The following is a 23,457-nucleotide window of genomic DNA, read 5'->3' as shown; positions in this document are numbered from 1 at the left end:
GAAAGTAAATAGCAGAAATTAAAGTGCAGAATATTAAATGGGGAATTGGGGTAGTGCTCATAAAAGTAAATGGCAGAAAGTAAAGAGAATGGGTAAGATCAGAAATGGGGAAATCATTGGGTTTAGGAGATGTTGCATTCTCCGGATTAAGTTCTTTCTCATCTCTTCCTCAATCAATGCATTCATTGATCTCCTTGGTAATCTTAAGTGATTGGATCCCAATTCCTTGGCAATCCAATCTCTCTAAGCTTAAACAATTGCCCAATTCCTTGATTTAATTGCTCATGGGAAGAGATGAAGTGTGGTCATTGATTATACCACATGTATTTCCAAATCAAAGTGTTGGGAGGATTACATGTCACTATATCCGCCCAGACCCCAATTTTGTCCAACATGAGAAAGCATTTCTAGCATGATCTCCTCATCCCTTTTCCAAGGCTCAAAGGAGATCCAATTATGGAGAGTTTCTTTTCCAAGACAACTAACCAATTGAATTAAGATCGAAAGCTTTCTAGTAAGATCAAGATAAAAGAAAGAAGAAGAAGAATGAAAACTATAATTGATCCATCAAATTACAACAGAGCTCCCTAACCCAATGAAAGGGGTTTAGTTGTTCATAGCTCTAGAAATAAAAAATGGCAGAAAAGAAGAATCCATGCTAAAAGTGCAGAAAAGTAAATCTATAGAGAGTAGTTCCCAAAAGTGCCAAGCTCTCTATATTTCAAAACTACTCCTATATATACTACACCTCTTTATCTTCTAGTGAATTCTTCAAGTCTTGGATGTGGGCTCTGGATATTGAGTTGAAGCAGTTCTCATCTTTAGTGGGCCCAACTTGCAGAGAAATATGAATTAGGCTTGGGTATTTAATAAGATTTAACGTTGAGTGCCATTGTGGGTTCGAGAACGTTAGTGGCGTTCACTTTTTCCACTAACGTTCCACCTTCATGTATCCATGTTAAATCCAACATTAGTGGTCTTAACGTGACCACTAACGTTGCCTTTTCAATTTTTGGCCAACGTTATTGGGACTCACTTTTCCCAATAATGTTGGCTTGTACCCCTTCGCGAACGTTAGTGGGAATCACTTTTCCCATTAATGTTGCTTGATGCCTTTTGTTCCTACGTTAGAGTTCACGTTAGTGTAGCTAACGTGACTCTTAACATAGGTGTGTTTCACCTTCGAGAGCGTTAGTGACACTCACCTTTGTCACTAACGCTCCAAATGCCCAAGTTTTCTACGTTGGAACTCACGTTAACTAAGTTAAAAGTTTTCTACGTTGGAACTCACGTTAACTAAGTTAACGTGGCTCTTAACGTAGTAGTGATGCCATCTTCCAACGTTAGTGACAAAAGTGAGTGTCACTAATATTGGCTCTTTGATCTCAACTCCACGTTAACTTTCACGTTAATGGTCTTAACATGAAAGTTAACGTAGGCAATGCTAGTTGGTCCAACGTTAGTGACAAAAGTGAGTGTCACTAACGTTGGCTTTTGTTTTTCTCTTCCACGTTAGAGTTCACGTTAACTAAGTTAACGTGACTCTTAACGTGGATCATTGCCAAGTTCTCCAATGTTAGTTGTGTTCACTTTTACCACTAATGTTGGAGGAAAACGTTATTGATGTTCACGTTTTCTCTTAACGTTGGAGTTCCCTTTTTCTTCTATGTTAACTACCACGTTAACTTAGTTAACGTGGCAAGTAACGTGAGCTTTGGATGGCTTCGCAGGCGTTATTGGTGATCACTTTTCTCATTAACGTTGCAAGCTTTTCACCATTCCACGTTAGTGTTCACGTTAACTAGGTTAACGTGAATACTAACGTGGTTCTTTCTTGCTTCCTTTGCCCTGAAATCAAGCAATTAAAGTGCATCAAAGCTCTAGCCAAAGTCATGAGATTATGCATCATCAATTTATCATGAAGTTCTAGCAAAATACTCATGAAATTATGTAAAGTTCACAAAAGTTGCTTGAATCAAGGTGTGAGTGTAATTTCATCCAAAACTTGCCTTATTCACTAAGAAAATGCATGAAACAACCCTAAAACAGTAAAGAAAAGGTCAGTGAAACTGGCCTAGATGCCCTGGCATCAATAATTAATTTAATTTATAATTTTTAAAACTAAATAATATCTTTTCCTATTTTTAAAATAAAAATTAAAGTTTAAATCAGAATTAATTATAGCAATCAGCACGTCTTCAATTGATGGATGGGGACCACTTGCTAAATTGACGAACTGGCGCCTAACTTGGAGTGAAGTACGCCTAACTTGGGCTTGGCAGCATGAATTGGAGTTTAGTTGAGTGATGCTGCGCCTAACGTGGGCTTTGGTGCGCCTAACTTGAAGTGGGCAGAACCAATCTTGCCTGTTGTTGTTATGCATTGCGCCTAACTTGGTATTTCTCAAGTTAGGCGCAGCCTTGGCAGAGTTGACGGAAATGAAGTATGAACTATTATACATCGTTGGAAAGCTCTGGAAGTTAGCTTTCCAAAGCCACTGAGAGCACGCCAATTGGACATCTGTAACTCGAGTTATTCAGGTTTGAGTGCAGAGAGGTTAGGATTGACAGCATCATTCGCCTTCTTCTCTTTTTCTGCGAAAACTCCATCAAATCTAGCCAAATGCTACCTAAAATAAACAGAATTGCACACGACTCAAAGTAACATCCATAGTGGATAAAAGATAATTAATTCTTGATTAAACTCAACAAATTAAATGTAAATTCACTAGGAAAAGATAGGAAAGGTGCTCATGCATCAGAACACCAAACTTGAATTGTTGCTTATCCTCAAGCAACCAAATTAATATAGGCTTAGGATGTGAATTTTCATGAGAATAAGAGTTCGATTAAGCTCATGTCTCTTATTATAGTGGGGTTTACAACTGCAATCCTGAATAGGTTTGGCATCTCACTATCATTTGAATCAGAAGAATGTTACTGTCATTCGGAATTAAAATTCGGATAATATTATGAATTCTCTAGTCTTTTATACTTCAGTTTAATCCTTGAACACAGAAAATTCCCTTTTATTCTCTTTTCTTTGGTGCTTTGCACCTTGAGCCTAGCCATGACTTTAAATGTTTTGTCTCAAACTTGACTTGACACAAAAACACCACAAGCACTTAACTGGGGAACTCTCTTTAAGTTCTGATTTTCCTTTCAATTACTCCCAGACAGTGGTGCTCAAAGCCTTTGGCATACTTTGTTAAATGCATTTGATCTCGACTCTTAGTGTTCTGTCTCAAGGATTACTTGACACAATCACACCACAAGCATATGACCAGGGAAATAACTCTGAGCTTTTAATCATGTCTGACCTCCCTAGTTATTGATGCTCATAGCCTTGGACCTTGCTTTTATTTTTCTTTTGCTTCAAGGATTAAACTTTCACTTATTGCAAAGAATTCATAATAGTTCTCTAAATTCCTGTTCCTTGTACATCAACATTCTTTTATTCAAATTTAAATATGCAATGTTTATGTCATGCATTCAGAGTCACAGAAAATACCACCACATTGAAGTAAATAATATTACTCTTAAATATAAACTCAATTTCTCATGCAATACATCACTTCTTTTTCTTTTGAATTCAAGCTCAGTGAGCTATACATGAGACAATTTTTTTAAACTTAAAGCAAATGACAAAATGAAACTAAATCTAAGAACTGAAAGTACTAAAGATCATGCAAGCAATCAAAGCAACAAAAAACAGAAGACAACAAAATAAGAACGGAAGAGAAATAGAATGAAAGGAACTCAACCACCTTAGTTATGCTAGTGGCCATCTCATTCCTCCATGAGGAACATTAATCTCCTTTGGTGCTATTAAAATAAACAGAAAAGTCCAAAAGCGAAGCGACAACACCAAACTTAAAAGTTTGCTTGTCCTCAAGCAAAGAAAATCTGAAAACAAGGTGTCAAAAATTCTTCTTAATTGCTCCTGTTCCAATTCTAATTATTCTGCATGACTAAAACACATGTAAAACAAAAAAATTCTAAAAAAATTAGGTAAAGTAATTTAAAACCAAAACTAAAATAACTATATTGCTAAAATCAAAATAACTATAAAATTAAAACAAAAGCAACTACAAAACCAAAGATACTAGTACTTGGGTTGTCTCCCAATAAGTGCTTCTTTAATGTCACTAGCTTCACACTTGATTGTTGAATTTTCTTCCTCTTCTTCTAGTTGGTTAAAAGAAATGACTCCAAAGAGGGAGAGGTGAAGATTAATGCCCCCTGAGATAAATTCCTCCTAACAAGCTTTCTTTTATTGTGATTAGCTTGATTCACCTTGCTTGTTGTTGTAGAGGTTGGATTGTTTTTTTTTGGCATTCTCTTTTTCATGGATATTTTCTTCTGCTTCTTGGTCACAATCCCCTTTTCAATGTTTTCCTTGGTAGCCTTCACTTCTTTGATTTCAAAATTTGGGTGTTGTGTGATGGTTAGAGTGTACCCTTCGTCAAGAACTTCTTGAATTCGTGGTTCAATAAACTCACCCTCTATGCCACTCTCTGCTTCATTGGAGTGTAGATTTCCATAATTGTTTTCATCCCTTACAACATCCTTTGTTTGTGCATCTTCCTTCTTTGTTTTTGCATCTTCCTCTTTTTCCATGTGTGAGGGTGGAAAGTTCTCTAATTCACTGGAGTATGAACTCCTTTGTTTGATTTCCTCACTTTTTCCATAGGATCTTGCATTATATCTCTTGGGGAAGGAATTTGCTTGTTCCTCTTCTTTGGACTTGATAATCAACTGTACATATTTCTCTACATTTTTGACACTCGTCCTTATATCATGTATGAATTCTTTCATGAGAAGCTCAAGAGATGATGGTTCTTGATATGAATAAGGAGATGTTGGCTCTTGATATGAATAAGAAGGAGATGATGGTTCTTGATAAGAATAAAAAGAAGATGATTCTTGGTATGAATAGGGAGATGGTGGCTCTTGATATGGGTAGAAAGATGATTGTTCTTGATATGGATAGAGAGGTGGGGGTTCTTGATATGAATATGGAGATGGTGGTTCTTGATAGTTGGAACATGGAGCATTGAAGTTTTTTTGGTTTTGATTTTGCTAACCAAAATTAAATAAAATAACTAAGAAGCAAAAAGGAGTATAAAATTTAGACTCAATAAGTAAAATAACTAGGGAGAATAAAACAACAAAGGGGACACCAAACTTAATTTCAGAAATTAAGTGGAAAAAAATTTAATAAAATAAATCAAAATATATTTTTTTATTTTAAAGAAATAAGTTAAACGAAATTAAAGCAAAAAACGCCTAATCTAAGAAATCAAACAACCAGTAGTTATCAATCACACTCAATCCCCGACAATGGCACCAAAAACTTGGTGCGGAATTTAAAACCACAAACTAACCAGCAAGTGCACCAGGTCGTACCAAGTAGTACCTTAAGTGAATGAGGGTCGATCCCACGAGGATTGATGGACTAACCCACAATGGTTGATTAATTTACTTAGTTAGACAAGCAAAAAATGGTGTTTTGAAAGTTCAAAAGCATTAACAGTAAATTCAGAATATCAGAAAGCAAGCGGTAAACAAGTTGGGAAAACAATATGGAGAAGACAGTTAAGGCTTCAGAGTTATCTATTTTCCGGATTGACTTTTCTTGCTAACTATTTTAATCATGCAATATTTAATTCATGGCAAACTATATGTGACTAGACCCTAATTTCTTAGACCTTTCTAGTCTCCTCTAATTCTCATCAACCGCCAATTCTTTGGTCAATTAATTCCAATTAGAGGGTGAAATTCAATTCTAGTTTATATGCCACAGAAATCCTAATTATCCAAATATATGAGAATTATATGTCACGTATCCCATTAAATCCAGATAATTAGAATTTAGAAGAAATTATTTTCAAGCCGTTGTTCAAGTAAAGAGCTTTTCCAAGTTATACAAGAACTCAATTAGAAAGAGGGTCATACTTCTGTTCTACCCAAATTCATAAGATAAAGAACGAAAACAATTCTTGATTTATAAATCAGTACATGAATTAAAATACAAAAACAATAGAATCAATCCATACAAATAGACAGAGCTCCTAACCTTAACAGTGGAGGTTTAGTTGCTCATGGTTCAGAGAGGAAAACTAGGATTCAGGTAAACTGTAATTTACATTATGAAAATGGAATGGAATAATAATCTCCCAGAAGAGAAGTTTCTTTTCTCTTTTATATCTAATCCTAATTAATTTAAATTATAATTTTTAAAACTAAATAATATCTTTTCCTATTTTGAAAATAAAAATTAAAGTTTAAGTCAAAATTAATTATAGCAATCAGTACGTCTTCAATTGATGGATGGGGACCACTTGCTAAATTGACGAAATGGCGCCTAACTTGGTGTGGAGTATGCCTAACTTGGGCTTGGCAGCATGAATTGGAGTTTAGTTGAGTGATGCTGCGCCTAACTTGGGCTTTAATGCGCCTAACTTGAAGTGGGCAGAACCAATCTTGCGTGTTGTTGTTGTCCATTGCGCCTAACTTGGTATTTCTCAAGTTAGGCGCAGCCTTGGCAGAGTTAATGGAAGAGAAGTATGTTTTATTATACATCATTGGAAAGCTCTAGAATTTATCTTTCCAATGCCAGTGAGAGCACGTCAATTGGACATTTGTAACTCGACTTATTCAGGTTTGAGTGCAGAGAGGTCAGGGTTGACAGCATCATTCGCCTTCTTCTCTTTTTCTGCAGAAACTCCATCAAATCTAGCTAAATACTATCTAAAATAAACAGAATTGCACACTACTCAAAGTAACATCTATAGTGGCTAAAAGATAATTAATTCTTGATTAAACTCAACAAATTAAATGCAAATTCACTAGGAAAAGATAGGAAAGATGCTCACGCATCAAAAGCCTGTTACATGTTAGGGGTGCATATATGTAAATGATTTGATTGGACTTAGTTAAGTAAATCACTTGGTTATTGATGCATGAGCATCATTTGATAGTTTTCTAGTGAATTGTGTTACTAAAGATGGTGATTTCTCATTAATTCTCTTATATTTTTATCAAGATACTTTGAATATATTATTTTATACGTTTTTGCATAAGATTAGTGAAGATTTACCCAATAAACAAAGGAAAACCCAAAGAAAAGCTCAAATCACAAGCCAAAATCAAGTGAAAAAGCAAACAGAGAAAATAGAGAATTAGAAAAGAGGAAACGGAGGAGGAAGACCCAAACAAGCAAGTTAAACGTGGAGAAGCCATGTTACACATTGGGCCTAACTCTAGGAATAACTTCAAGTCACTTTTCTTCAAGAACGTGTAACATGGAGAAGCCATATTAAAACGTCCAAGCTCATTCTCACCCATGCATGCATCTTCGTTTAACTTGCATCAGCCAAGTTAAACGTTGGGCCAAAGGCCAGTGGCTTTGCCTTCTTCAAGATCGCTGTGATTGAATTTTTGACGGTTTAGAATTTCAGTAATGAAGTCTCGTTGTAAGTATAGTTTCTAAACCAATCAATAATCCTTTCATACAAAAATTTGTTTGTCACAAGTAACAAACCCCTAAAATCTATAAACCAAAGTATTTAAACCTCGGGTCGTTCTCTCTAGGAATTGCAATAAAGTGTTCTTGTTATTGGTTATGAGATATTTTGGGATTTTTGAGATTTTAGACAAGAATTATAAATGGCAAAGAAAATAAACTAACAACTAACAAAGCTCTTGGCGAGATATGAGAACTAGAAGTCTTATCCTAGTTATCCTCCTCAATTGTGACAACAAATTGTCCATTGCTCCCACTTAGTTAACCTCTAACCATGGAGGGAAGTCAAGTGGATGAATCAATTTGATTCCTCAAGTCCTAATCAACTCCTAAAGAAAAGACTAGCTTTAGAGGCATTCAAATCAATTAACAACTTCTAATTATCAATCAACAAAGGAATTAGATAACTTAAGAGTCACTAATTACTCAACCAAAGCCAAGAGGAACAAAATCTAACTAATAGCTAGAAGAGACATTTCATCAAACACATAAAAGACAATAAAAGTAAACAACATGAATTGCAAGAATTAAAGAGAGATCTAACTACAATGGCAAGAGATCAATAACAGAAAAGCAAAACAATTGTGAAACAACAAAGAACTTACCAATTGCATTGAAGAAGAAATGTAGATCTACAAAAGAAAGTTCATAAACTACAACTAACATTAAAAAGGAATTACAAGAGAAATAGAATGATACAACTACAAGAGAACAATTAAGGAAGGAAAAGGAAAATTAAGAGAGAAGAAGAAGAAGTAGATCTAGATCTAAAACCTAATCCTAATCCTAGAGAGAAGTGAGAGCTTCTCTCTCTAAAATTAACTTTCCCTCCAAAACTTAACTAAACTAAACTAATGGTAACTAGTGTGTCCCATCCCTCTTCAATCCTTGGTTTAAATAGCATAAGAAATGAGTTGGATTGGGCCCACAAGGCTTCTAAAATCGCTGGCCACGAGTTGTATTAAGTGGATCATGTGCCACCATTGGCGCGTCCGTGTATTGTGCGCATGCGCACCCCTATACGCGATGCAACTATGGCAAATCTTATATCATTTCGAAGCCCCGGATGTTAGCTTTCCAACACAACTGGAACCGCATAATTTGGACCTCTGTAGCTCAAGTTATGGTCAATTAAACGCGAAGAGGTCAATTTGACAGCTTTTGCGATTCCTCTATTTCTTCATGAGTTCTGCATTTCCACATACTTTTCCTTCATTCCCTTGATCCAATCCTTGCCTCCTAAATCTGAAATCACTTAACAAACATATTAAGGCATCTAATGGAATCAAGGTGAATTAAATTTAGCTATTTTAAGTCCTAAAAAGCATGTTTTCACTTTTAAGCACAATTAAAGGAGAAGTTATAAAACCATGCTATTTTATTGAATAAATGTGGGTGAAAGGTGATAAAAATCCCCAAAAATCAATACAAGATAAACCCTACAAATGGGGTTTATCAATCGCACAAGTTATAAAATTAGATTACTTTTTTCATCTATTCATTGTTGCTTTTAATTGCTTGTTGTTTAGTCATTGAGTTACCTCAAATCAAAATGTTGTTTGTCTGACTAGAATAATCATTTGATCCTTGTTGTTTAGTCCGTTAATCCTAGTGAAAATGATAACTCACTCGCCGTGATATTACTTGATACGATTCGGTACACTTGCTGATAGTTTGTGGTCATATTAAATTCGCATTAGTTATAAAATTTTATTATATATATAATACGGTCATTTTAAACTAAAAGTTATTTTGTAACTAACAAGAGACATATTTTGTAGAAGCGTTAATTATTTTAATACATCAAAAACTCATCTAATTAATTTTAAGAACAAAAGTAAAAAGTTACTTAAATTTATTTTAAAATTAGTTTTAATATATTGATAATATAAAATATTTTATATAATTTAAAAGATCTGAGATCTCTAATGTTGTAGGTTCCGGTGGTGGTGTTGAAATTTATCACTTTTAATGAAAAGAGAGAAATGGGAACACGTGGGTGCACAGAGTCACCGCATTGCCGTGACTGAGTTCTCGTGCCTCTGTCTTCAGTCTTTACCACATGCTTAGGAGCCAAACGGTGACTTAACTATCCGTTAAAGCCATTAGTCATGAAAGTGAAACTGGCACATACCTCTTACTCTGAACGTGTCGCTTCAAAACAAGACAAAACAATACACCCTGCACATGATTCTACCTTACATTATTAACTCTTAACTCCTATTTTATTTGTTTATTTATTTATTCTTTCTTTAGAACCAACCAAAGAAACCAAACTTGGGAACCAAACTTGGGATTTAAAGGGGGAATCTTTCGAAGCATTATTGGCTTCCGTAGTCTCATGTGTCTTCTTGATACCTAACATGCTTCCTGGGTTTTGTTAACACAAGGACCATTGGAAACTGCGGTTACTTCTTCTTGCATCTTATATGCTTTCTTTGTTGTTTACAACTATGGTTTCTGTGCTTCTGTGTTTGTGTGTGTTTCAGTCATATAAGGGTGTGTTTGGTTGATTTCTTTTCAGGGTAATGATTGATGATATGGCTGGGGAGGTTGAAGAATCATTTAGCATTAACTTTCAGGTTTTTGTGTCGTCTTTTCATCCACTTTTGTTGATTTCAGCATGGATCTATGGTTTTCACTTTCTGCTTCAGTTATCATGTTCCATTCATAATCCATTAGCACACATGCTTTTATGTTTTGGTAATTCTTAGTTAGTATATTCAGTTATTGTGTCGTAGTCTCTGATACATTGTAGTTTCGATCTCATATATTATTGCTTCTTGAACTTAATCTAAATTTAGATTTAGGTAAAGAAATTGACTGGAATTGAATAGTGTAATGTTGTTATTATGCCAGTTCATTCTTAGTAAGGTTGAAGGTATACTATTTTGAGTAGATTTTGTTTGTGTTCTAATTTCTATGGGTTGCATCTTAAGGAAACATTCATATCTATGATTTATAATATTGCATATACATGTTTTATCTCTTTTTTTCATGCAATTTTCTCCCCGGTCACTTGCAACTCACTGTAATATCTTCCAATAGTATCAACATTATGAGAATTGAATGGATATGGTATTAATGTTAATACGAAAAACTTTATTTTTGTTCATGACTGTTGTTGCTTTGGATTCTTCCTTGCCAAATTTGCAGGCCAATTCTATACATTCGGGGTCGATCTCATTCGGCAGATTTGAAACAGAACCTTTATCTTGGGAAAGAAGGTCTTCTTTCTCTCACAATAGGTACTTAGAAGAGGTTGAGAAATGTTCAAAACCAGGTTTAGTCACTCAGAAAAAAGCATATTTCGAAGCTCATTGCAAGGAGAAGGGCCTTTTTGGATTTATTCCGTCCGGTGGTCATGATAAATCGGATAGAGCAAACTGCGAAAACAAAGGCTCAGAGGGAATGAGCAACCATGAAGGTTTTGATTCAAATGATGATGTCCATTATGTTCAATATGATGAAATGTCACGAGAGGATTTCGATTCGAATGAAAATACATATTCTGTTCAGATAGAAAAGAATTTCCAAGAGCCAAATGAAGATGACTTCTATATTCAATTTGATCAAAGATTCCAAGAAGATTTCGGAGCAGATGTAGCAAGCAACTATGTTGAAATAGAAGAAAGATCCCAAGAGGAGTTTGTGCATAAACACAATGGTTCAGATTACCATGGAGATTATGAAATGATTACATGTGAAAGAGAATATGTCATCAGAGAATGTCCAATTGTTTCAGTTTCAAGTTTGCAGACAGAATCTCCTATGAACAGTTCAAATTATTTGGAAGATTTCACTCATAAAGATATTACTTTGGATGAAGCTTGTCGATTTGAAAATGAAACAAGAAATATACTCTTAGTCAGTTATGAGGGGGTTACTGAAGCGAAGAAAGACGATGAAACTGCAAATGATGATGAATTTTCAAGAAGCACCAGTATGACTGTGAATGAACCAGCTCATGGTGTTGATAGAGCAATTTTGCATGATCCTGTGAATCCTTCTCCGAAGGTACACATTTCGAGTGTTTGGTGTGAATAGTGTTAATTGGGTGCAGAATAAATACTATGAATATGAAGATAGTACATCAAGATTACTCATCTTAACCATAACAGCATGTGCTTATGCTTATATTTTATATTTCTTCAACTGAAGCCTTGTTTCCCTTTCTTATACAACCTTGCTTCTTATATACATAGGAAACAAAGACCAAGCCTAGTCTGAATTTTGAAGTGAAAAATATTCAAGTGCGCAAAAGCAGTTCTTCAAGATCATCAAAGGACCCTGCAAAATATCATGGTAGAGAGAGTCCAAGGAGAACAACTATGGGAAAGAATTCCTCTAAACCTGCAACTCCAACTACTCGATCATTGAGCAGAACCACCAAAGAGGTAAGAATTTATGAGTATTAAAAATTTTGGTTGTTAATTCCATTGTGTTGCTATACGGTATGAACATGGTTTCCCTTCTATATATTTGGCTTATAGTTGTTGGAGTAGTACCCCAAATCAGTTCCCATAAAATTTTTAGTTGGACGCTTTAATTTTCAACAAATTTTAATCACCAAATTAGTCTCTAACCATTTATTTTGTTAGACAAATCAATTATTACGTCAATAAAAATAGACAAATCTATCCTTATCGTTGTTTAATAATGACATGACAGTTTCTAAGAAATTTTAAAATTCTCATATCAGTCCCTCCATATAGACGAACTATCTGATGTGAGGATTGATGATTTGTCTAAATAAATAAAAGTTTGAATATTCATTTGGTGGATAAAATCTGTTTGTCCGGCTAAAAGTTTGTTAGGGACTGATTTGGGGTATTCTCTACTCTTTGGATTCCCCTTAACTTTTGTGCCTCCGTATGCAGGTTTCTAAAGTTCTGGAAAGCCTAATTCATGAAAGAAAAAGGTAGTTGTTTCTCTTCTGGATATGTTATTATTCACTTCACATTTTCATACCTGAAATGCTTTTAAATTGTGATAGTGATAAAGTATCAAGGGTTAAAAAGGATGCAGAATCCCAAGCTACTGTGCTAAAAACCAATTCCAAAGGAATTCAAGAAGCAGAGAGGTTTGTAACCTGTAGTGCTATATGTACGGATTAATGTTTTGATTTCCTTATTTTTTATCCGTGATTAATGTCATATAGGTCAAATCGAACTTTCAATACAACAAAGTCTGATGGTAAGCCTAAGGCTGCAGCTTTCAACTTTAAATGTAGTGAACGAGCGGAACGGAGAAAAGAGGCAAGTGTTATCATTTTATAGTCTCGCTTTCCCTGTGCTTTTATGTTTTTATCATTAAAAGAAAAAAAATGGGTTTTTAAGAATGTTGATTTGTTTCCATGATTGTTTTACTCAGTTCTACTTGAAGTTGGAAGAAAAATTGCATGCCAAGGAAGCTGAGATGAATCAAATACAAGCAATATCACAGGTAATATAAGTTACCAATAATATCTTATGGTTCTTCTAAGTTGGTATGCATGATAGAATAAAGTTTTCAAACCGGTTAAACTTGAAGAAAGAAATGAAGTTACCAAGTTCCAAATGAGTTTCCTTTTTTTTTAATGCTAATGTTAATATGTAATTTGTCTGAGTAATATGAAAGATCTGGTTTCCAAAGGATTGTGTAACTCTAACTAAATGTAGCTGACTCCACTTAGTTTCATATTTATGAAGCTTGAAGAATTTTCTTATATTCAAGGTCTATTTATGCAGGAGAAGAAAGAAGCTGACATTAAGAAACTCCGGAAGAGCCTTACCTTTAAAGCAACACCAATGCCTTCATTTTATCGCACGAATTCGCCTTCACAATCACAGGGTAATAAGGTACAGGCTTTCTAAGGAGCTGATTAGTTTGTCAAAATATTTTCTGTTTTCCTTTTCTATTTTGATTTTCTAAAAATGATTTTCATTTTCAACTTTTCGCATTTTAGAAAACGCGATTGGTTTGTGAGAGGAAGATTCATTTTTAAGTATTGAAAATAATAAAAATATGTTTTGTTGGTTTGTTTTCAAAATGCATTTTCAATAGTTTAAAATCACAAAACTATATTTTTATTAAATGTACCGAATCAATTAATTAATATCAAAATTTAATAATGTAAACAATTTTTTAACAAATAATTTATTAATAAAATAATGAATAAATAAATATTAAAGTTAAAAAAATTTAAACCAACTTTCTTGTCAATATTTTTAAGTTTTTATATATTCTTTTAATTTTTATTATCAATACTTTCATAATTAATTATCGATTTAAAAAATTATTTTCATAACAAATATTTTTTTAAACGAAAAAATAAAGGTCAAAATAAAAAATTATTTTCATAACAAATATTTTTTTAAACGAAAAAATAAAGGTCAAAATAAAAAATTATTTTCATAACAAATAGGTCAAAATAAAATTTAACAAATACATGTTAATTCGGAGAGTACGTACTCAATACTAAATAAAATAAAAAAAATCAATAAATACATATTTTAATTCTAATTAGAGCTCTATTTTTTTCTTTAATTACCTTGTCTATATACTCAAAGATACAAAAATCAAGCACAAAATAAAAAATTGAGAGTCAATTGAAATAAAAAAAATTAAAAAAAAATTCACTTTTTAAAAAGATGTATGTATAAATTGGTAAATAATAGATATCCTAGCAAAATAGAGAAAGGAAGAGAATACGGAAAAGAACTAGCGAAGTACATTGGGATGCAGCGTGAAAACGTTTTGGTGTGAAAACGTTTTCAAAAGTTAAAACTGGAAAGGCTGAAAACATGAAAATAGCGTATTTAACTTTGTTCTGTTTTTTAAAATGTTTTCGTTGAAAATATTTCTAAAATGTTTAATCAATCATACTTTCATGTCTTATTTTCATTTTCATCGAAAGTGAAAATGAAAACGCCTAAACCAATCAGCCCCTAACTTTTCCTAGTTTGCTTTTGCTTATAAATTAGAACTACATGAACTGTTACGTCTTGTTCATACTCATCTTCAAAATTATGAGACTTTCTTTGACTTGGGCTCGGTTCAGCCTTTCTTTACCTGGTTTAGTTTAATAATTTAGTCAAGAAATTCGTCAAACTGTTATTTTAACTGCACCTAATCAATGTTAGTGGCTTCCTCAGGCTGTGTCAAGTAACACCAGAAGTAGCAAAGCACAGAATCAACCAAAATGTTCAGGGAGTGAAGCAGCTGTATCATTACCTTCAAAATCGAAGACCAGAAGTGATCAATCTTCTTGTGAATATGTAACATCAAACGAACGATATAGTATTTTGGTCGAAGAGTGCAGTCAGACAAATGTGTCTAAAGCCAGTCGAACAATTTCTCCTGCTCCATCAACCAGCCAGAGCTGCGGCCCCAATCCTGCAACAAATAATCGCCTTTCTGGAGAGAAAGAACAAGCGAAGGTTACACTGCAAAAACAGAGTATCGGAGAGTAGTAAAGGAGCAAAAAGACAAGACAATGAAGGAAAAGACAGTGATCAAACTCAAAAAACATCAAAACACAGATTTGAGATCATGAGAAACAGTTCTTCTAGAGGTGGTAATCTCACTGTACGTGTTGCTTCCTGAAGAAGATTGCCCCTTCATCTTAAATCTTGAGCCATTTGATTAAAGCATATTGCAGAATGCTGATTGAAGTAGCAGCAGCATGTTTAGACATTATTATGCAGACTGCAGATTGAAATAGCAACAGCATATTAGTGTTCAGGATATTTAATTGATGGTATAGCTGAGGTAATTTAATGCGGGTTACTAATTTTAGTGGTAGTTACAGTTATATAGGCAGCAATAGCATGTAAAAGTGAGCTTTAGAAAATACTAATTTGCATACTTTTTACTGTTGTTCCTGTTAGACCTTAGACCTTAAAGTATTTGTTTATCATAAAATAAATGAACTTGATTGAACTTTTTGTTTTCAAATACATTACCCTTCAATTGATATTTCTTCTAAACCGTATATTGTTACCTATTATAAGAAACTGGCAGTTCTCAATCGAATGTCTCTAATCCCAGGCTTTTCACATTCCTGTTGGTTCTCAATTGAAACACAGTGAAAGTTAATAATATCAACATTATTATGGTCATACTTTCATACATATGGAGATACATAATAGATACAAGTGGTTTTTACAATTCACTTGTATACTACAAATTTTTCTACCCCTCATCCTTGATAACAGAATGTACATGGAAGCTTATAATGGCATAGTAGCCATTACAGTATGAAGAAGGATTAAGAATTGATATAAACAACTAGAAGCTGCAAGAATATGAAAACCTATTGCTTTTGATTCAACAAATCGGGTGAGGCCAAATATTTATCCAGCTTGAATCCTGCTTCCTCTGCCTCCTTGCAGATATCCTTGCACTTTGCCATTCTTCCGGAGGCCATGTAGATTCCAAGCAAGTCCTTGTATATGCCATAAGTGGGAGAAAATCCTGCTTCTTTAAGCTTTGAAAAATATCTCACAGCTCTAGGTAGATCATTCAAAGCAACAAACAGCTTTATCACCACACGATAAGACGGAAGATCAAAGAGGCAGTTTGAAGCCTCCATTTCCCAAACTACAGCCAATGCCTCCCTGTATTTCTTCTGCGTGTAGCGGCTGTGAATCAAACAACTGAACATGACAACATTTGGTTCGGAACTGGACTGTATGAACCAGCTAAACAGGCTCTCGACTAATTCAAATTTCCCTATCTTATTGCACACTTTCATTATAGCTGTACAATCTTGCTGGCTTAGATTCAATTCGTCTCTTTCTCCAAGTTCATCTAATAATGACTCTACATACTTGTGTCTATCAGGGTTCTTTCCAAGTTCTAATATCAGTTTCGCATAAATGCTTGGATCCAACATTCTTTTGTCCCTTCTTGCAACTAAAAGAACCTCCAATGCAAGCTTAAGGTTTCCGCCTTTAATGAAACCCTTTATCATTGCCTCCAAAACACCACGACTTGCCAAAGCAGTGAACTTTTCGATGTTGAATGGAATCTTCAACTCATGGTTCCTGGCCAAAACTTCAACCGTTGAGGCCAGAATCCAATCATCTGGGTAGAGATGATGTTGCTTTTGTGCCCAATTGAATGTCTGCAAAGCTCTCTCAGGGAGCCCCATATGACCTAATTCCCGTATTGTCATTGATAAGGATCCCTTCCTTAGGAACTGCACCCATTTTCCAAGAACTATAGATACATCTTTGTCTGGTTTAAGCTTATTGATCTCTCTTGCTAACCCAACTAGGAAACTTGGGCTCTTATACACTTTCTTAGCCATAGAAGCACGGGATGAAGCTACTGCTGGTGCTGCTAATTTCACTAGCCGTTTTGGTGTAGGTAGTCCCAAAGGTCGAAGCTTGTAGGGAACTGGAAGTGGAAGAGGTCTTTTCCGTTCTAATTTTCCAGGCTTCTGTGGGATTCTCCCTTGAAACAAGGAAGAGATGGCTTCAATCTCATCAGATTCCCAAAGAACAATAGTATTTTCTTTTTCCTCTTCTTCCTCTTCGTTGGCAACAATAGATCCTCCTTCACGGAAATCAGTATCTTCCTCAGTTGTTTCAGGGGTGGTGCTAGGCTTCTTCAAGAACAGATTAACGCCAAACTCTGGAGGTTGCTTGGCACGTCGTGGAAGCTGGACATTCTTTGTTGATCTTCTCCTATTTGAATGTGCAGCTAAAATGAATCTGTCATGTCTGCACAGAATTCTTCCCAATGGAACAAAATGAACACCAGGAAATGACACCGCGTAGGCCATTATTTAGAAGAATGAATCAGAAATATTATGGTTGAACTATCAATTGTCATTGAGAACCTGCAAAAAAGAATGATAATACACAACATATATATTAGTGGATGTTTGGTTTGGCGTTAGTCATCTCCCAACGCATGTTAAGTTTGCCTCAAATGAATACAATTGTACTTGGATAATATTGGGTAAGCTCAATGTAGATTGAGTTTTGTTCTAAATAGTGATAAGATGTTAATTACCTATTTTGACCTTTTATATTGAGTAGTATGTTAATTTTGATCTTTGACTTTCCTTCTAGTAATTTTGCATTTCAATGTAATTTTAGATAACATTGTGCAAACAATATTCATTTTTCAAAATAATGTCCGACAAAAAAAATCTAAACACAAACCACATTGAAATTTATCCAATTTTATTAAAAATTAATTTTACAAAAGAACATTCATACCAACATTCATTTTCAAACACATGATCGAACATAACTTTATCAATTAAATCACATGAACCGAGTTCAGAAACCATATTGATTACAATATAAAAGTAATGGTCGGGCAGAACTTTTATAAAACAGATGGTATACAAATTCTAGATGGTATCAAACAAGTGTGCATTATCTTTTCATTCGAACATAAAGAAACTTGAAGCATACCATAAACCGGTATGTGAAGTGCAAAGGAATAAAGGCATCAGCTAATGAACTTGTCAACAGAAGAACTTACCTGAAGTTCAGAGATCAAGTGTAAAACCATCATTTGCCATTTCCCTTTGCAATTTTCATAATTTTATTCAAATAAGAATTCAAAAACAAGACGAAAACAAACCAAAAACCTCTGACGCTGTTGACGGACGACTACAGCTGAATAACGGCGACGGATATGGAGAAAAGGATAACAGAGAAACACAACAACGCTGACAGGATAGAGACAGCACGAAGAGTGGCTTTCCGCTGCAGTTTTTCCAGCGGGGACGCAGACGCCGAGAAAGAGAGGGACTCGGGGAACGTGGGAAGGGAGGCTGTTGTGAGCAGAACAAGAAGAGCGAAGAGGCAGGGTTTCTATGTACATTTTGGTTTTATATACAGGGACAAAAGAATCTTTCTAGATTTGGATTTTGGAATTCAATCAATTTTGGGCAAGGTTCTGAAAACCAGACTGGTCATCAAACCGTTTTAGTCACTGATTTATTGGTTTATTGGTCTAACTGGTCTAACCGTGACTCAACCGGAAAAACCGTTTCATAATAAAATAATAAATAAATTATAAATAAACATCCTATATATCTTTCAGATTTAAAACCCTACGTAAAATAGTCACACAAAAAAACCCTATGTAAAATATCACCAACTAAATGTAATTAATCATCAAAATATGCAATAACTTGCTGCAAATTTGTTGACAATTAACATAATTATACTTCCATTAAAAATAGCTGGATTGAATTACAATGCACAAGTTAAAGATAGAGAATATTGTCTTAATGTAGCTAAGTCAAAAAGTAAAACCAAAAATGATAGTGTTGCACAATAAACACACAACAGAGCCCGAAACAAACACACAACACAACAGAGGCTGAAACAAAAACACAACAAAGCCTGAAACAAAAAGAATCCAACACGGAAGAGGGGTAGCAAGTCTGCCGAGATCAAGAACAGGGACAGTGCACCCAAACAATGAAAACAGAATTTTGTTTATATAACAAAACAATCAAAACATGAATCATACAATCACTAATTGCAAATTTTTTCTTCATAAGAACAGAACAATGAAAACATGAAGCATATAATAAATCAAGAGATCACCAATTGCAAATCTTTTAATAAGAACAGATGTTAGAACAGTGAAAAATGAAGAAAGATTAGTAGTTTTCAACCCAATTTTAACAAAGCTCATCACAATGATTAACAACAAAAAAAGCAATGAAGGAACAGTGAAACAATAACATAGGCAGTGCAAATTCAAGAAACTTTAATAAAATTTAACTACAGAAACAGACAGTAAAGCAGTAATAGAGTTATCAATTTAAAATTTATCATCAAATACATTCAATGAGCAAAACCAATCAACCATGTACTGACTGGGCATTCGAAAAAAAAAAAAAGAATCAAAAGAAAATTTAAATCACAGCAAAAACACAACAACAATAGGAACATTTAAAACAAAGCAACCCAAAAAAAAATCTAAAAATCACCATTGCGGAAAGCAATGATTTGATCCGTGTATGCTCAAAGAATTAAAAGCTAAGCTTACAGGAAAGTGAAGAATACCAAAACCAAAGAACCTTCAATCACAGCTTAAATCAAGAACAGAAAATCACAACAAAAACAAAAAAAATTAAAAGTAACAGAAGAACAACAGAACAACACAAGAACAATTAGCAAATTAACAAATTCACAATAACAGGTAAATTAACCAGAAGAACACTAATGCAAGTGGAATCATCATGCTAATATGTTTTCTGCAAAGATACTATTTGTGCAGTTAAGATTTCCTAATTACTAAGATCCAAGTATTCTAATTTCACATGCAATCAACTTACCAAGTTTCTAAAAGCTAGAAATTATAAAACCAACCAGAAATATGGTTAAAACATTTCATCAAACATGTTGAGTGCGGTAAAATTAAAACAAAATAAGAGAATTCAAAGCTTAATATCAATGTGATAGAGAAGAGAACATAACTATTGTAACTTTAATTCAGTATATGAAATAGTCCAAACCACTACCAAATCAAATAGTTACTTATTGTAATAGAAATCAGAAGTTGCAGAGTTTGAAGCAGAGTATTGGTGTTGTGTGAGTGTATTGTCTGGTGGCGGGTTTAGGGAACTCACGGCGGCGACAAAAGAGAGCAGTTCGACGGCTAGGTGGAGCGCGCGGGTTGGTCGCAGTGTTTGAAGCAGAGCAACGTGGCTTCCAGACGAACACGAATGCGAACTCGAACGGTGAACGGCGAGTGAACGCGAACAGTGAACGCCGAGCGAACGTGAACGGCGAAGAACGCGAACGAAGACGACAGCTGAACGAAGACGCGAACGTGAACGGCAAACAAACGGCGACGGAAGCGCGGCTGAGCAGACAAAGACGACGGATGCCGAGCTCGAGGAAGCAGCCGCGATCGGTGACTGCGAACAGGGGTTGAAGACTTGGATCACGAGGGAAGCTAGATAGACGGACGGATGGCGAACTCTGAATGCGACGGACACGGCAGTATGCCACTCCTTGCGGCGGTGGCGTAGGCTTACAGTGCTAGGGTTTTTTGGCTGGGGTTGTGTGATTTGATTTCTTTCTGAAAGAAAGGGAGAAAGAAACGAATGAGCTTCCGTTTATGTGAAAACCGGGCGGGTTTCGGTTCGGTCCAACCGACCGATTCTTGTCCGGTTCAACAGTTTTTCATTGGTTTTCTAGACGATGGTTTTACATGGCTGATCGGACTGCTAATCTTGTCGGTTCGCAGTTGAATCAGTCTAACCGATCAGTCTGATCCAATTTTCAGAACTTTGATTTTGGATTAAGAACTTCAATTAATCTCTAATTATTAGATCTTAATGTGATCTATTATTTAGCTTTTTATTATAATAATTTAAAAAAAATTGAAGCAAATATATTTAAAGAGATTTAGTATCTTTTAAAATTAAATACACATTCAAAATATAAATTAAATAAAACTGAAATTTAAAATTTAAAATTTCTGTTTAAGTATTTTTAATTATTAACAGATTATCATTTAAATATACATCTAAAAATTAAATTCAGTAAAATTAAAGATTTTAATTTTAAAATTCAAAAAATAAATCTTAAGGGTTTTAATTATTAATCCGCACACCTGAAACCCCTATAAGAGATCATATTTTGAACTAATATGTTTGATATACTTTTATTGAATAAGATTTAAAACACTTAGCTTAATTATTCATTTTAATAATTTTAAAAACGTTAATAAGAAAATAAGAAAGATTAGATATGTTTTTAGCGAATAAGATATAAAAAAATTTAATTTTATTTTTAACGTTTAAATTTAAATTTTAGATTTATGATTTTGGATGTGTTTCGAACATATTTTGTAGATAAATCAATAATTATAGATGTGTAATAATTGAAAAAAAAAACTAATTTTTACAAACATACATTTTAATAATTTTAAAAGCGTTAATGTTCAAATAAGTAACAATAAAATTCAACTAATAGTAAAAAAAAATAAGAAATATTAGATGAGTTTTTATCGAATAAGATATAAAAAAAATAAGATATAAAAAATTAATTTTATATTTAACATTTAAATTTAAATTTCTGATTTATGATTTTAGACGTGTTTCAAAAATATTTTGTGTATCACTTAATAATTTTAGATGTGTTACAATTAAAAACAAAAAAGAATTTTTACGTACATTTTAATAATTTTTAAAGCATTAATATTCAAATAAGTAACAAAAAATTCTAACTATTAGAAAAAAGAAATATTAGATGAACTTTAATCGAATAAGATATACAAAATTAATTTTATTTTTAATGTTTAAATTTAAATTTTAGATTTATGATTTTGGATGTGTTTTAAAAATATTTTCTGGATAACTTATTAATTTTAGATGTGTAATTGCTCCTTTATTTATCTTTAATTCGGTCTAATGATTTTATGTTGGTGGTCTTCTCTAATCATTTTAGAGATAAAGATTAATAAAACAAAAGAAAGAAAGAAAAAGAAAAGGGAAGAAGAAGAAAATAATATTGATGTATAGACTAGTAATTCATTTATTGTTTAATTCAAATGTTGATATAATGTTATTAAAATTTCATTCGACGATGATGATGAATGAGTTTTGAGTTAGCATGCATAGTCACTCGAGTCAAATAGAAACAAAATAGCACAACTCATCTAATAATAATAATAATAATAATAATAATAATATAAAATATGAACTAGTAAATTTACTTGCAGAGAAGTAGCATTCTTCTATGAAAATTTTTGTGAAGAACGTGAGAGAGAGAAAAAAAAAAGAACGCACGAGAGAGAGGAACGTACACAAAGAATGAAAAATGTTAAAGTAACTACTTTATGAAGTGGGTAAGAAGTAAAAAAATCTAGTATTTAAATTTTACATTTGTTTTAATTACAAACATGTTTAGCTACAAACTAAGAATGTATTTTAATTAAAATTTAATTAAATAATATTATTTGAATTAAAAGACTGATTAAAGGCTGAATTTTAAAGGACACATAACATTTTTCTTATTAGATCATCGGACCATCCAGTTCAACTAAATAACCAATGAACCGGATCTTAATCCAGTTCGTGTGATGTTTTGATCGTTTTAGTCTGAAAACACCGCAAATTCGAAAGAACTGATTTGAATTGGTTTAAACTGTAGAAGAACCGGACATAACAACTGTGGTCAACCTGCGCCTCCACCTTGGACTGGCAATGCCTGGAATATAGTAGGAACGCCAGCTAATTGCCTTTAAAAAAGAGCTATGACATGTCTCGAACTCTCACCATGAAGGAATCTAATGCCACACTAGTCACTGGGCCACATGACAACTGATCCGAACCAGGGTAAACCACTTGCACCATGAAGGAATCTAATGCCATACTAGCCACTAGGCCGCATGTAGGGGTGTACATGGGTCGGGCCACACTGGGTTTGGCTTAACCCAGACCCGACCTGAAATATAGACCGGGCCAAATGTTTAGACCCTAACCCGATCCTAGACCCGATGAAACCTACGCACATTCGGGCCGGATGAAAATCGGATAAAAACAGGGTGAAAACCGGGCCTTTAGCATGTAAAAATCACCTAATCTCCAACCTTTATTTCACAATTCACATAGTAAAATTCACTTAAAAAAATATAATAAGAACCAACCCTTCTCTAAAATTAAAGCATAACCATAACCAATACTAATATTCTCTAACACCAAATATTTAAATCAATACAAATAACACAATATTATGCATTAGTGTAAAGTCTTATGCATTTTAAACATAAAATCTTAACTTATAATCTTATAAATGACTAATAACACAAAATATTAAGGTTTACAATATTTAAATTCCACATAAGAATAGCCATCATCCAACATAAAATATTAATTGTGTATGATGACCGGGCCATCGGGCCGAGTTCGGGTGACCCGAGCTATGGCCCGGACCCGACCCGAAATAATGACCG

At 33.8% G+C, this 23,457-nt stretch overlaps 2 protein-coding genes and 1 non-coding gene across 6 annotated transcripts; 1 reads left to right on the top strand and 2 right to left on the bottom strand.

The window, feature by feature from the left end:
- The first annotated feature begins 9,734 nt into the window (after positions 1-9,734).
- Positions 9,735-15,450, top strand: LOC107484204 (protein WVD2-like 7). 3 transcript variants are annotated; one of them, XM_016104824.3, is made up of 10 exons: positions 9,735-9,934; positions 10,052-10,109; positions 10,684-11,544; positions 11,733-11,924; positions 12,408-12,448; positions 12,524-12,610; positions 12,689-12,785; positions 12,901-12,972; positions 13,257-13,359; positions 14,664-14,809. In XM_016104824.3, exons 2-10 carry the CDS (start codon positions 10,056-10,058, stop codon positions 14,675-14,677), a joined length of 1,521 nt encoding a protein of 506 aa, XP_015960310.1. In that variant the 5' UTR covers positions 9,735-9,934; positions 10,052-10,055; the 3' UTR covers positions 14,678-14,809. The 3 variants fall into 3 exon arrangements, with proteins under 3 accessions (XP_015960310.1, XP_020996069.1, XP_015960309.1); XM_016104823.3 differs by having other exon boundaries at positions 9,758-9,934; positions 13,257-13,367; positions 14,664-15,450; XM_021140410.2 differs by lacking the exon at positions 12,524-12,610 and having other exon boundaries at positions 9,756-9,934; positions 13,257-13,367; positions 14,664-15,450.
- A 124-nt stretch (positions 15,451-15,574) lies between these two features.
- Positions 15,575-20,571, bottom strand: LOC107484205 (pentatricopeptide repeat-containing protein At2g01860). Of its 2 annotated transcripts, none has more exons than XM_021140412.2 (2): positions 20,123-20,571; positions 15,575-17,356 (listed from the first exon to the last, which is right to left on the bottom strand). In XM_021140412.2, exon 2 carries the CDS (start codon positions 17,297-17,299, stop codon positions 15,824-15,826), a length of 1,476 nt encoding a protein of 491 aa, XP_020996071.1. In that variant the 5' UTR covers positions 17,300-17,356; positions 20,123-20,571; the 3' UTR covers positions 15,575-15,823. The 2 variants fall into 2 exon arrangements, with proteins under 2 accessions (XP_020996071.1, XP_015960311.1); XM_016104825.3 differs by lacking the exon at positions 20,123-20,571 and adding an exon at positions 18,122-18,582.
- On the bottom strand, positions 17,976-18,039 carry LOC127746905 (small nucleolar RNA snoR101). The gene has a single exon (XR_008008717.1). It is a non-coding gene; the product is annotated as a small nucleolar RNA snoR101 (small nucleolar RNA).
- Positions 20,572-23,457: the final 2,886 nt, after the last annotated feature.

This window comes from Arachis duranensis, chromosome 4, assembly GCF_000817695.3.
Source record: "Arachis duranensis cultivar V14167 chromosome 4, aradu.V14167.gnm2.J7QH, whole genome shotgun sequence".
Lineage (NCBI taxonomy): Eukaryota > Viridiplantae > Streptophyta > Magnoliopsida > Fabales > Fabaceae > Arachis > Arachis duranensis.
The sequence above is the reverse complement of the archived record's forward strand: the minus strand, read 5'-3'. Positions and strand labels throughout refer to the sequence as shown.